Source organism: Lynx canadensis, chromosome B4, assembly GCF_007474595.2.
Source record: "Lynx canadensis isolate LIC74 chromosome B4, mLynCan4.pri.v2, whole genome shotgun sequence".
NCBI lineage: Eukaryota > Metazoa > Chordata > Mammalia > Carnivora > Felidae > Lynx > Lynx canadensis.
In genome coordinates this window covers 421,230-436,994 of record NC_044309.1, presented here as the reverse complement: position 1 = coordinate 436,994, position 15,765 = coordinate 421,230, and the positions used below count along the sequence as shown (strand labels likewise).

The following is a 15,765-nucleotide window of genomic DNA, read 5'->3' as shown; positions in this document are numbered from 1 at the left end:
TTGAGAGGTAATGAATGCATCTAACTTAAAATTTTTTTTTTTAATTTTTTGAGAGGGAGGGAGGGAGAGAGAGAGAGAGAGAGAGAGAGAGAGAGAGAGAGAGAGAATATGTGAGTGGGCCGGGGGGGAGGGGGGTTGGAGAGGCAGAGAGAGAGGGAGACAAGGAATCTGAAGCAGGCTCCAGACTCTCAGCTGTCAGCACAGAGCCTGATGTGGGGCTTGAATTCAAGAACCACAAGATCATGACCTGAGCTGAAGTCGGAGGCTTAACCGACTGAGCCACCCAGGCGCTCCCACGTAACTTTTAAATAAATCTATTTATACACGTTTTCAAGATTTCAAATTTATACATGATCTTGCTTAGTCTTCTAGGCGAAAGCAAGTTCTGGGAGGCAGGAGTGCTCCCTGGTGGTTATGCAGCAGGTGTGGACCAGCCAGCTGGGGTTAGAACAGGAGGGGATCCACCAGGAGGGTCTCTAAGGAAAAAAATCAAACTAAGACTGTAACCAGGTTATCAGTGATTGCCCACAGTGAGGAATGCATTGGAAAGATTGTTTTCATTTCTGTTGGGATATTTTGAAGGATTTAACAAGTACATCGAAAACCAAGATGATGGAGCCCAAAGATAGATATTAACCGCAGAATAATAAAAGCACGTAAGATTAGAAGGGTGTCTGCAGCACACTACTGACTCATGATCCTAATAATGGTGTAGTGACGGCTACGCTGGTGTGAAGAAGTCATGTGTTGTCTAAAATGGGTAATTAAGAGGGATTGTTAAATCCATGCTTCTAAATATGGATGTAAATGCCAAGTGACCAATTTTCATTATGACTTAATAGTACTCCTTGATGTCATAAATTCTGTGTATCTCTTTAATGAGAAAGCAGAGTAGCTTTTCTAGAAAGATGATTTGTAGACTACAACTGGATGAGGTTTGGTAGCTGTGAACTGTTGTGTCGTCAAGAAGTGTCAATACGCCTGCTAGACGAGGAGCTCACAGAACCTCACCAGGCGACTGTGGGCTGGGGTGCTTACGCAGTTCACCGAGTACAGTTAGTCCGTAGTGAGGTTAACCTAACCTGTCATCTACCACAAACTTGCCACCAGGAATTAAGGTGCAGAGGGGTGTGCAAGTCTTGATATCAGGGTTGTGAGTTCAGGCCTCACATTGGGTGTAGATCCTACTTCAAGAAAAAAGAATTGGGGTGCAGAAATCACCAGCATGAGAGAAGTATTAAATCCCTGATGGAAACAACTCTCGCGGAGCCATCGTGGAAGACCATAAATAGTTTCTGATAAAGCTGCTGTCTCTGGTTTACTTTCTCTGCCAGGTTTTGCCTGGTCCTTTTCTGAAGAAGCAACAGTTACTGTTTGCGCAGCGCTCAGAATGTCTTTACTTCTGAACTGTAATGATGAAATACTTCCCGCCAACTTACTTAGTTTTATCTAGACTGTGCTGCTTGCTGCTCTAGTTCCGAAGTCCAACAGGTATCATGGTTGCCAAGTTTAGGTCAGCTTTTGACAGATACCTATCAAGTCGTTTTTATCTGACCATTTTATCATTTTAGGTAATTCATCAAAGCCATATTGAAATAAAAAATTTTCAGCTATTTCACATCAAATGGAATAAGGTTTCAGAGTTAGAAATTTTGAATGAACAAAGATGAAAATTTATGCTCAATCCTGGTACCTGAATTGTGGTGTTGATACCCTATAAAATTTATTTCATAGGTAACTGAATGATAAACGTGATTTTAAATCTCCTTGAGAATTAATATAACCCTTCCTGTATGTGTATTACATAAAGAAAATCACAACTTGATTTGTTGGGCTCTAGTTTTCTTACCCATGTTCTAGAGACTTGAGTCTCTTCACATGACCTAGTAGACAGTTGTGCTGTAAGGGAGGCTGTGCTGGTGTCGGAAGGCTGTAGTGTCGGGGTATGAGCCTGCCCCTGCCCAGGACGCTTCTCCCTTTCCTGTCCGTTGTCCCCAACCCTCCCCACTCCGGCCATGCCCTTGTGAGCTCTAGCTTGGCTGTAGGCATGCAGTGAGTCAGGGCTTTATTCTTCCGAACGATCTACTCTGCAAAGTGGATGCACTTTGGCTGCCAAGTAAAGCCTTATCTTACTTTGCTGTTTCCCTTAACCCAGGGGTGGATCAAGCTTTGCCTCCTGAGCGCCGGGCTCCAGTCACTCCTGCCTCTTCCACTCGCTATCACCGCCGAAGGTCCTCAGGGTCACGAGATGAGCGCTACCGGTCGGGTAAGGCACCATGCGGCCGTGAGGTCACTGACCCCCTAGTCTGTGATGTGATGCTGAAATGGGTGGGTGGGTGCATGTCTGCAGCAGCTGTGTGGTGATGAGGCAGAGGTGCGGTGTGTTTGAATGTCCTTTGGTTGGTTGAGTGATCATAGCTGGTGACATTCTACCTCATAAACAAATATACCCTCAGGGGTACACATTAAAGCTCAGTAAACAGTGACTCTTTTCACATTCTTATAGATACTGTCTGCTATTTAGAAATTAGTGACAATTGAACAGTAATCTCCCGGGAGACAAATTTTGCAGTTTGGTTTTTATTATCTCGGTTCCTAGTATAATTTTTCATTTTAACCTCAGGATTTGTTTTTCAAAAAAGTAGTTTTCAAAAAAGAAAATTCTTAAACTTTTCTATGTTCTCTGTTATTTCCTTTGTGTTTTATGGTGCTGTGTCTTAGTAATTCCGTTCTGTTGGAGCCATCACCTGGGTTTGGCTGGCTTGCATTTCTTTCATTAATTTAGCATCAGGAAACTTGCACAGTGATGAATTTTTTAATTATGTTTTGAGAGATTTTTTTCCTGACACCTACATTCCAGTGGCTTTTTCCTGCTTCCCTCACGGCAGTTTTTAAGGAAAATTGTCAGTAAGTGTCATTGTTCAGGCCACATGTGGATTGCTAATGACAGCAGTTAAAAGATCATGTTTCTGCTTTACTTTCTATTTAGCAGAGCGCTTTCACAGGCTCTGTCTCCTGTGGTTTTTATAACCAACAGGTGACTTACTTACTGCGCCTTCATGTTGCAGACAAGGAATCCGAGGATACGGCACGAGACAGCTCGGGCAGTTCACCCTAGGGCTGGGCTGATCGACCACATAAGGCTCTCGGTTCTGTTTCACGCCTCCTCCCAGTAGTGGGGGTGATAGGACGAACCCCCACCCCCCACCCTTTCCTGTGCGGAGCTGTCTCCCTGACATCTTGGCTGTGCTCCTCCCCAGGAGGGAGGAAGAGGTAGGGCAGATCTTAGGGTATCACTGGTCATCATCTGCGGAAGAAGAGTGGGCTTGAAAGGCAGCCAATGCTGAGGGCTGCCCCTTTGCCACACACCCCCAGGACGCCTGGATGTGGGGATGGAATGAAGCGGGAGCTGGTTCTCAACCCCACCTTGTGTTTTCCAGAGATGTGTGAACAGCCAGCATGTGTCAGGAACCCATCCTCATTCTGGTGTCCCAGGCCTCTTTCAGATAGCCAGGAGGGTGGAGGCAGGCACACACGGGCCGTCAGCTTTCTGTGAAATGCTTCAGCTACCTCACTGTCTTAATGCTACTATGTTAGTATTGTACGTGTGTATACGATACAAGTCATGCGTACAGTAAACACAAGTAGGTTCACATAAACATACACATAGTCACATATAGGGGAGACTCACAGGTATAGACACCCACGTAGACACAGTCACATGTACAGTAGACACACAAGTACTGACACATATAGATGCATACAGAGTCACACGTACGTACAGTGGACACAGGTGCATACATAGACACACACTCATACACACACCAATGTACATATAACCCCACAAAGTAAATTCATATGTAGATACACGTGTAAACACAGACGCATGTAGACACATAGGTACGCAGCACACATGTAGACCCACAAACGTAACCACATAGGTACACACACAGATACAGACACACAGGTGCATATGTAGACCCATAGACACACATATGTGTAGATCTGTACACAGACACACACATGTAGACACATGTGGACACCGACACGCACAGACACATGCGGATGTGTAGACATGTACATGTAGACACATGTTTACTATCACCGGTATCTTCAGTTCTCACAGAGACTAGTTAAGTGTTCTTTTTTCCATCTTCTAGATGAGAAACTAGAAGTTCAGGGAGGTATGTGATTGTTAACAATAGCCCAGTGAATAGCTCGTCAAAACGGTGCAAGTCTAGCTTTGTCTGGTCTGTTATCTGGCTTCTTACCACATAGAAGACTGCAACTTGTCTTGTTCTCCAGGCTCTAACTTTCTGTGTTAAATTTTTTTTAATTGGAAATTAAGACATAGCACAGTCTATTTCCTGTGTTACCTCTGTTTCCTAATGAGGAGGGGTGGGGGAAGATAACCCTAAGTTTACCTGGCATTTGCTAAGGTATATTTTGCTAATCCTCCTGGCTATTATAGGAGACAGGCGAGGTGCTGCTTGCCTCGTTGTTTTTCTTTTCAAAGAGAAAAGAAAACCTCTGTCGTTGAGACAGGTTGACAAAGTAGGAAACGGTGCTGCCTTGGCCTCAGGTGCATTTCCATGAGCCTGTGTAGGGAGAGTGGAATAGATGTGGGAGGGAAGCGTGGGTGGAGGGTGGTAGTGGAGGACACTGCACCTATCTCCATCCGGGCCACCTGGAACCCTCCTTCAGAATCTCTGCTCACATCAGACAGCATCCCCATGAGGTGGTGTAATACCTGCTGTGCTTGGTGTCTGCCCTTTCCAGTTAGAACCCAGACCCGGGGATGAGCTCAGAGCTCAGTCTGCTTTGGGCAAAGGAGCTCACAGTCCAAGGGAAGAGCCGGACCAGTGACCTAGTGTTAGCTGGTGACACTCCTCTGCTCTGTATTCCTGTAGCTTCCGTCGGTCTGAGAGTAAGACTTGCATCTACCGTCTGTGTGGTCTGGGTTCCCGTTATTCCCTGGTCTTTCATATCATCCTCTTCCCACAGCTCTGCTGGCTTCTGGATGTTTCTTGAGCACCTGATTGCTATGGGGCCTTTCGCTCTCTTCTCCTGCTGCCTAGAACGTTCTCTCATGTATATACATTGCTTGTTACCTTTCCATCAGATCTGTGCTCAAGGGTTACTGCTTTTGTGAGGCATTCCCTGACCACCCTGTTAAAATGGGAGGACACGGTATCACCTTGTGTGTAGTCCCTACCCTTCCCCTCCTGCTTTCATGTGTGTCCATTGAGTTACCAACCCCAGCACTATCAGCCATCTGTCTTCCTGCCTACCTGCCTGTCATCTGTCCATCTATCTGTCATTTTGCTACCTATGTTAGTAATCCATATACCAATTTATCCACCTGTCTGTCTACCGTGGGAATGTAAGGCTCACAAAGACCAGGGTCTTTCTTGTTTATTCATGTATGGCAAGCATCGAAAATGGTGCCTAGTTAATAGTTCTGGAAGGAAGGAAGGTGAAGGAGCATAGCACATTTGGGGAAAAGCAAGAAGTTAGGTGGCATGGCCAGATTTTAAGATCTGTTGTGTACTGTGCCTGAGAACTTAGATGTTATATTGAAGATGACAGGGTACTCCTTGAAGATTTTATGCAAAGGCACAAGAGGAGAGGATTTAGGGTTTGGGAAGGACTTTGGCAGCTTTATGGCCTGTGGATTGCACGTAGAGGAATTGGAAAAACTCTGAGATTGATGCACGTTTAGGAGAGGCATCCATGCCAGTGAGATCTGACATCTGTTTAGAAGGTGATGGCAACAGGAGCTTGAGGCTGGGTCAGCATGGGGGCACGTGAGGTGGGAATTCCTGGTGACTGGTGCCCTCCAGCTGTGTGGCTGATGGTCTCCAGTTCTGCTTTAGAGGATTAAGGTTTTTGTAAGTTAAAGATGGTGGGATTTGTCCTGCTGTTCACTTACTGTGTAAAGAATACTATGAAAATGTTATTCCTTATAGACTTCTAATTTTTTAAAATTCATACTACTGTCAATTTTGAATAAATAATAACTGCTTAATTTACGTATAGGGGAAACCTGTCCAGAAGCTCTTCGCATGTGCTTGTGAATCTCAGCGGGGTTTCATCAGGACTGTCATCTCCTGTGACCCACACAGAGCACCTCCCCACTGTCTCGTGGTGGCCACCCTGGAGGAGTGCTCGTGAGGGCTCGTGGGTCACCATTCAGCCCATTTGATGGTCTCACTCATGACCTTATTCTCTGCTATTTCCTGTTGTTAAAACAGACTAGTCATGAGATCTCTTAATTTAGACATTTCACTAATACACTGTAAGTTACTTTCTCTTACAGTATATATTCACATATCATTTTTTAAAATATGATGTGAAACTTTAGGAGCTTATTGTAGTCTATGGCCAGTGTACAGGTGTCAGGATTTTCTGGTTTGTTTTTTCCTGAGCCAGCATGGAAGATTTAAGAGACTCAAAAGAAAAAGTTTTGTGGCCCTCAGGAGATTTTGTTTTCTGAAATTCTTAGACCACTCAGCTTGCAACAGAGGTACTTTGGATGCTTTAGTGATCAAATGACGTCAACCAAGAAGTAATTCTATTATCTCATTGATAATTGCCCTAATTAACACTCAATCCAGTCAACCATATAGCCTCAAGTTTAATCTCTCTTGGCTATACTTTTCCATTTCATTTCCAAACCCGTGGTCTTCCATTGTAATGAAGTCGTACTGGAATTCTTTATAGTAGTGTGTACCTCTCCTCTTTTTAAAATAACTTTATTTGGAAACTTAAATTTGATTTGGAAAGTGAGTGAATGCATGAATGAACAAACAGGCATTTCCTGAGTACCTAGAAAATGTCAAACTCTGTATTAGGAACTCTGTTACTTTTACTGAATAAGTCTAGGTTGGAGCTTAAAGGGAGTTTAGCTGTTTTTTTACACCCTTTTCCCCCAACCAGGAGTCCTAGAAAAAACTTGAAGTTTTGTGTTGTTTCTATTCCTACCAGGACCAACTAGGATACATTAAAATAAACATGGAGCATACAGTTTCCTACTATAGTATGTTTAAAACGATGGTTTTGTCTCTTGGTGAGCTGACACACAGCTTTAAAAAGCACATCCCAGTTCATATGTGTGCCTGGACCAGAGAGGTTGCCTTCCAGGGGCCCGACACTCACTCCAGGTGGAACACCACAGAGCCCTGTCTCCCTCCTGCGCGGCAGACTGAGACAGGTCCAGGGACTCAGGGGGACCCCCACCCTCCAGGGACATCTGTGAGGTCAGACTGTTGCCAGAGTAACACTGTCACATGATCTGCTGTGTCCACACCCATCCCCTCCTGGTCGATTTTCCTGAGGCTGCTGGACACGTGCTGCGTTCTGACAGTTGGTGCAGATGGTGATTGTGAAATCTCACATTTTAAAAAGTTTTTCAGTTTACTTTCTAATACAGTAAACATCAAGACGTCAGTCCTATAAACAAAAGCTTTTAAAATGTTTTTGCCCCTTTTTAACAGTTTAAAAAACGTCCTTTGGGTCTAAGAGTTTGAGAACCACTGCTATGTGGTAAAAATGAAATTCCTCTTTCAAACTTGAGAGATGATATGAACTACAAACTTCCACGTGCGAACCCCTTCCCGAGGCTGGCTCTGCGCTGCCGACGGTTTACAGTCTGACTTACTCCAGTGATCAGTTGCTGGTGTCCTGGCACCCGTTCAACACGTGTGCAGACAGTTTCGCGTGCTGCGCTTTTGCTGTGCACTGTCGGCGAGCCAAGAATACAGAACACGCTGTATTTGCTTCCACAGAGTGTGTTTACCCCGTAGTGAGTCCTTCCTTGACATTACAGTTTAATTTCCTACATGGAGAAGGTCTTCCTTCTCTAGTCAGCTTGAGTTCACTGATTTTAACATGCTTCCCGACTCTGAGATCCGATTCTGTCTGAAATAAGTTTTTTCATTATTTAGTATACATCAGAACGTATGTTGCACAGCAGAGTCAGAGTAGCAGGCACTAAATCAGACTGCATACCTGGTTCGGTATTCCCCGTGAAAGACAGGCCCAGCTGTGTCCAGCTGCAGCACACAGTGTGGTGGCCAGTACCCACATGGGACCTCTTACATTTAAGTCAGTTAAAATTAAAATTCTGTTCTTCCGCTTCGCCAGCCGTATTTAAGACCGGCGGCTGCTGCACCGGGCGGTGCAGGCGTAGCAAACTGCCACAGCAGAAGGTGTCATCGCACAGAGCCACGCTAGAACCACGGCTGTGAGAGACTTGGAAGATGGAAGATGTGGTTGAAGACAGACCATAAAGGCCTCTTTGTCCAAAACTAATGAAAACGAGCTCATTTTTGATGTCTGGGCCTCGTCATTTAAACAGAAAATGACCGTCAGATTTGCGTGTTGGAAGTGTCCGTGTGGGATAGGTTGGTTGAAGTGGGGTGGGATCCTGTCTGAAAGCAGGGAGACGTTAAGGGCCGTTATAGTTCAGGTGAAAGAATCGTCAAAATTTGTCGGGTACAGCGAAGTGTCACCTAGAAATTGATAGCCTAAAATATTTACATTAGGTAATATGAAATCCTGGAAAGTGAAGAAATAGGATTTAACTTAAGTTGGAAAAGGAGGATTGAGTAAGTCCCGGAGAAACGAGAAATAACAGTAAAATGGAGTGGAGGAGATAGTTTCGGCTTCCATGGCAGCATGGACACTTCACACGGACCTGTACGAGAAGAAGCTTAGCCAATGGAAAACCAGCACCCCCTGTTTGGTCTGTCAGCAAAATGAAGTCACAGGGAGAACTAGGGGTGGGCCTTGGAAGCAGAGAGATGGACAACCTGGAAAGAATGGAAGGGCAATGCTAGAAGTCAGAGACAACTGTAACAGAGATGATGAATGGGCTCATCAGTAGACCGCAAGTGGCGGGGTCAGAAATTCAGATCTACAGAAAGGAAGAATGTTAGAGAAGGGTTACGTGAAGATGAAATAGAATCTGTTATTTTTATACATCTTAATCTTACAGATTAAGGTTTGTTCAGAGTAATAATAGGAACAATGTACTGGGTGCAAATGCATGAGTGACATGAATGGTAGTGATGTTATAGGAGGCAGGAGGGAGGAATTGAGAGTACTCTGTTATAAAACATCTGTACTACCCTTGAAGTCTTACAGTGCTATTTGAAAATGGACTTGGGTTATTTATAAATGCATACTGTAATTTAAGGGCAACTACGTAATAAAGTAAAAAAAAATGAAGTATAATTGATGTGCCCAGAGAGGAGTAAAAGTCAGATCATAGACAACATTCAATTAAAACTGGAAAGGGCAGAAAAAGAGTAGAAGACAAAGAATAAGTGCAATAAATAGGTAAGAGTAACAACCTGTTAAACAGTAACCCAAACATACAAATCGCTGTAAATGTCATTGACCTACCTGCTCCACTTACACCTTCAGAGTAGACAAACCCACTGTATGTGGTCTATAAGAAATGCCCTTTAAATATAAAGACCTATGGGGCGCCTGGGTGGTGCAGTCGGTTAAGCGTCCGACTTCAGCCAGGTCACGATCTCGCGGTCCGGGAGTTCGAGCCCCGCGTCAGGCTCTGGGCTGACGGCTCAGAGCCTGGAGCCTGTTTCCGATTCTGTGTCTCCCTCTCTCTCTGCCCCTCCCCCGTTCGTGCTCTGTCTCTCTCTGTCCCAAAAATAAATAAACGTTGAAAAAAAAAATTTAAATTAAAAAATATATATATAAAGACCTAGGTTAGAAGTGAAGACACGGAGAAAGATACACCATGCAAACACTGATATTTTTTTAATATTTATTTTTGAGAGAGTACGAGTGGGGGAGGGGCAGAGAGAGAGAGGGAGACAAGGAATCCGAAGCAGGCTCCAGGCTCTGAGCTGTCGGTACAGAGCCCGACGCGGGGCTCAAACTCACGAGACGTGAGATCGTGACCTGAGCCGAAGTCGGACACCCAACTGACTGAGCAACCCAGGTGCTCCGCATGCTAACACTAATTTTTAAAAAAGCTGGAATAGCTACATTTTCTTATGGAGCCGACTTAAGAGCAAGAAAAGTTATCAGGGATTACATGTGATAAAGGAGTCGATTCTCTAAGAAGACATAGTTCTTAATGTATACCTGCCTTACTAAAGTATCACGGTACATGAGGCAGGAACCATAAGTCTGCAGGCATAAATAGACAAACCCATGGCTACAGTGAAGACTTCAGCATCTCTGTATCTGGGTGGACAGACCCAACAGGCAGCAGTTCAGTGAGGACATGGTTAAACTGAAGAGTTCAGTGGGATCAGCTGCATTTGATTGATGTTTGGAGTGTGTTCCATGCAACAACAGCAGAGTACGCATCCCCAAGCTCACACGGAACAGTCACCAAAATAGACCACGTTCTGGGCCATACAACACACCTTAAATGGAAGGGAACAGGAATAAAAATATTCTCGCAGACCACAGTGGACTTATCCTAAAAATTTCTGACCCATAACTGGAGAACTCCCACTTTCTTGGAGAGTAGACAGCACTTTTCTGAATAATACACAGCTCAAAGAAGCCTAAGAAATTTGTAAATTACTTTGAACTAAAAAAGAGAAAATAAAAGTGATCAAAATTTGCGGGATGCAACAAAACTCATGATCTCACAGTCCGTGAGTTCGAGCCCCACGTCGGGCTCTGTGCCGACAGCTCGGAGCCTGGAGCCTGCTTCTGATTCTGTGTCTCCCTCTCTCTCTGCCCCTCCCCTGCTCATGCTCTGTCTCTCTCTGTCTCAGAAATAAACATTAAAAAAAAAGAAAAATAGTAAAACTTAAGAGATAATGCAATTGAAAAGCAAGAAAATCAAAGAAGACAAAAACTGGTTCTTTGAAAAGATCAATAAAAATAAACTAGGTTAACTAAAAAGAACTAGAGAAGATAAAAATTACTAATACCAGAAATGAAAAACTGATTATTACTACTTATAGTAGGAATAAAGGACAATAAAGGATGATGAAGGAATATTATGAGCAACCCTATGTCCACAGATTTGATTATGTAGGTGAAATGGACCCATTCCTTGAAATACACAATCTGTCAACAGTCACACGAGAAGAAATGGACAATCTGAATAAGGCTGTGTCTATTTAAAAAATCAGTAATTAATTTCCAAAGCAAAGCACCAGGCTCAGATGGGTTACTAGTGAATTCTACCAAACATCTAAGGAAGAGATTGTATCCATTTTTACATTCAGTTCCTATAGATAAAAGTAGAGGGAATGCTTCCTTATCATTCTGTGAGGCCAGCATTTAACCTGATACCAAAAACTGTAACAAAAGCATTACAAGAAAGGGAAACTACAGGTTAGTATCTCTCCTGGAAAGGAAAACAGCAGGCTGTCTTTCATGAATATATAAATTTCTGCAACAAAATAGCAAATAGAATGCAATAATGTATAAAAACTATATACCATTACCAAGTGGGATTTATTCCAGGTATGCAAGGCTGATTTAATGTTTGGAAATAAATTAACGTAATTCATCACATCAGCAAACTAAGGACAACAACCCATATGACTCTACCAATAGATACAGAAAAAGCATTTGACAAAATCTAACAACCGTTCATGATTAAAAACTCCCTGCAAACTAGGAACTCAGGGGACCCTCCTCAATTTGATAAAGAACATCTAAAAAAAATTACAGTTAACATCATACTAAGTGATTTACCACCAACTCAGGAGCAAGGCAAGGATGTCCCCTCTCACTGTTCCTTTTCAATATTGTCCTGGAAGTCCTAGCTAATGCCAATAGGACAGTAAAAGGGAATCAAAAGTATATCCCAAGAATCAAGAATAAATCTGGAAGTAATAAGTGATTATAACAAAGTTGCAGGATATAAGGTTAACATACAGAAACCAATTGCTTTCTTATATATCAGCAACAAATAATCGGAATTTGAAATTCAAAGGCAATGTCATTTACATCAGCCCCCCAAAATAAAATACTTGGATGGAATTTAAAAATGTACGGGGCCTTTTGGGATGAGCACTGGGTGTTGTATGGAAACCAATTTGTCAATAAATTTCATATATATATATATATATATATATATATATATAAATATATATAAAACAATAAAAAAAAAAATAAAAAAAAATGTACGGGGCCTATATGAGGAAAATGATAGAAGTGATAAAAGAAATCCTAACTAAATAAACGGAGAGAGATTCCATGTACGTGGATAGGAAGATTCAATATTATCAAGATGTCAGTTCTTCCCAATTTGATGCATAGATTCAGTACGGTTCTGGCCAAAATCCCAGCAAGTTATTTTGTGAATATCAACAAGTCAATTCTAAAGTTTACATGGAAAGGCAGAAGACCCTAAATAATAGTCAACAACAACAAAGAGGAACAAAGTTGAGGACTGATGTTAATTGACTTCAAGACTTACTATAAAATTAGTGATAATACATATAGAGGTATTGGTGTAATAATAGACATATAAATCAATATATCATAATAGATAGTCCAGAACAGACCCACACAAATATGGTCAATATTTGACAAAGACACAAAGACAATTCAGTAGAGAAATGATAGTCTTTTCAACACATACCATTGGAAAGTTAACTCAGAATGCATCATAGACCCAAATAAAACCAACAACTATAAAATTGTTGGAAGATAATATAGGGGAAATATATATATATATATATATAATGTATATATAATATAAAATATAAAAATATAAACTTTGGGTCTGGTGATGACTTTTTAAGTACAATGCCAAAAGCATAATCTGCGAGAGACAAAGAAATTTGATAAGTTGGGCTTCAATAAAATTAGAGATTTCTGCCTTGCAAAAGACAGAATGAAAAGGCAAACCATAGACTGGGAGAAAAATCTTTGCAAAACACATTTCTGATAAAAAAAAAAAACAAAACAAAACCCTGGTGTCCAGGATATACAAAAAACTTTTCAGACCCTGAGTAGGAAAACAACCCATTAAGAAGTGGGGGGAAAATCTGAACTGACACTTTACCAAAGAAGGCATACAGATGGCAAATACACAAAAGAAAAGATGCTGAGTGTCATTTATCATTAGAGAATTGCAAGTTAAAGTAATCATGAGATACCACTATTAGAACGACAAAAATCCAGGACCCTGACAACATCAAATGCAGGCAAGGATGTGAAGCCACAGGAACTCTCATTACTGCCGGGAATGTGGACTGGTACAGCCACTTGGGAATAATGTTTGCTAGTTTCTTACAAAACAGAACCTACCAGTACCATATGATCTAGCAATCATATTCCTTGGCATTTACCCAAATGTGTTGGAAATAAATCCATACAGAAATTTGCATATGAATGTTTATAGCAGCTTTATTCATTCATTGCCTAAACTTAAAAGCACCAAGATGTCCTTTAACAAATGAATGGATCAGGGTGCCTGGGTGGCTTAGTCGGTTAAGATTCCGACTTCGGTTCAGGTCATGATCTCACGGTTTGTGGGTTCGAGCCCTGCGTCGGGCTCTGTGCTAACGGCTTGGAGCCTGGAGCCTGTTTTGGATTCTGTGTCTCCCTTTCTCTCTGCCCCCTACCCTGCTCATACTCTGTCTCTCTGCCTCTCAAAAATAAACAGTAAAAAAATAAAAATAAAAAATAAAAACAGTGCATGACTGGAGGGGCACCTGGGTGGCTCAGTCGGTTGAGCGTCCGACTTTGGCTCAGGTCATGATCTCACAGTCTGTGAGTTGGAGCCCCGCGTCGGGCTCTGTGCTGACGGCTCGGAGCCTGGAGCCTGCTTCAGATTCTGTGCCTCCCTCTCTCTCTGCCCCTCCCCTGTTCATGCTCGCTCTCTGTCTCAAGAATAAATAAAAACATTAAAAAAAAGTTAAAAATTAAAACCCAAATGAATGGATAAATATATTGTGGTAATCCATTAGCATAGAATATTTAGTGCTAAAATGAAATTATCAAGCCTTGAAAAGACATGAAGAAACTGTAAATGCATGTTACAAAATATAAGAAGCCAATTTGAAAAGACTCTATGGTGCCAAATACGTGACATTCTGGAAAAGACAGAACTGTGGAGTCAGCAAAAAGATCAGTTTCCAGGTGCTCGGGAAGGAAGGGATGAACAGGTAGAGCACAGAGGATTTTTAGGCAGTGAATCTATTCAATATGACACTGTGACCGTGTATTCATGTCCTTCTGCATTCATCAAAACACAAAGAATGTACAGCACCAAGATTGAACCCTAACGTAAACTATGGACTTTAGTTAATAACGTACCAATATTGTCTCATTAGTTGTACTAAAGTAATACATCAGTGTAGGGGGGTAAGTGTGTGCAGAGGTGAGGGGGATAATTGGAACATGCTGTACTTCCCACTCAGTTTTTCCCTAAATCTAAAATTTCCCTAAAAATAAAAATCTGTTAAAAAAAAAAAGAAAGGATAATGATAGCATTTAGAGGATCAACAAAGATGAAAGTTATTTTTGGAAAATACTAATAATGTTGGAGAATCTGCAGTCAGAAATATGAAACAAGTGAATGGTATAAGGAATTAAAAATGGGACATGTTACTACAGATATATTGGAGAAAACAAGATAATCAGAATAGTGTAACTATAGGACAGTAAGTTTGAAACTTAAATGGACAAATTCCTAATATAAAATCTTATGAAGAAGTGGAAACCTTGAGTAGTCCTATGGCCATAACTAAAAGGAAAGAGTATCTAGAAACTTTTTCACAAAGAACACAGCAGGCTCAGAAGGCTTTGTATTTAAGTTATATCCCACTATCAAGTAATTAACCAATCTGATTCCCTGTAGTTTTAGAGAGTGGAAAGAGGAGAGAAGGACCCTTCCCAGTTCATTCTAGGACAGAATAATGTGTCAATAATGGATGCTGACAGTGATGGGAAAGGAAAATTGGACGATGTTATCTACATAAAAATTCCAAAGTAATATCCAGGCTATTAGAAATAATGAGTGTTTAGCAAATGGATCAATATACCCTGAACAAACAAAAATCCTATGTCTACATACTTAAGTGTCAAAATGTGATTTAAAAAGTTGTATGTACAGGGACACCTGGGTGGCTCATTTGGTTAAGTGTCCGACTTCAGGTCATGATCTCATGGTTTGTGAGTTCGAGCCCCACATCAGGCTCTGTGCTGACAGCTCAGAGCCTGGAACCTGCTTCAGATTCTGTTGTCTCTCTCTCTTTCTCCCCTCCCCCCTCTCCCCCCCCCACTCATGCTCTGTCTCTCTCTGTCTCAAAAATGAATAAACATTAAATAATTTTTTTTAGTTGTATGTACAGTAGATTTTAAAATGTAAAAATTAACGGTGCCTGGGTGGCTCAGTCAGTTGAGTGTCCCACTCTTAATTTTGGCTCAGGTCACAGGCTCTGTGCTGGGCATGGAGCCTGCTTGGGATATATTTATTCATTCATTCATTCATTCATTCATTCTCTCTCTCTCTCTCTCTCTCCCCCCCCACTCTGCCCATGTGCTCTCTCTAAAAAGAAATAAAGTTAAAATTAAATGGCGCTTTTAATTCTGTTGAATATTTCTGTTGTTTCCTGGTGATCTTGTTTCTTAGTTTTCTTAAAAATTTTTCCCAGTAAGTCATATGAAGATTCCATAAACTAAAAAACAAAAAGCAACTTATGAAGAACCTAATGAAAATTGAAACAGAAGACGTGTAAGACTTTTATGGTGAAAATTATAAAATCGCATATAAAAGTGGTGAAAGAAGCTAAACGAATGGGTGCCCTG

The 15,765-nt window shown here is 41.7% G+C and overlaps 1 protein-coding gene across 3 annotated transcripts in view; it reads left to right on the top strand.

Moving 5' to 3' along the window:
* DIP2C (disco interacting protein 2 homolog C) overlaps window positions 1–15,765 on the top strand; it is a 411,195-nt gene that overhangs the window by 213,726 nt on the left and 181,704 nt on the right. For all 3 annotated transcript variants that reach the window (XM_030321072.1, XM_030321069.1, XM_032593812.1), the window contains exon 4: window positions 2,156–2,266. In XM_030321072.1, the coding sequence (XP_030176932.1) occupies window positions 2,156–2,266 (111 nt within the window). The remainder of the gene's footprint in view (window positions 1–2,155; window positions 2,267–15,765) is intronic.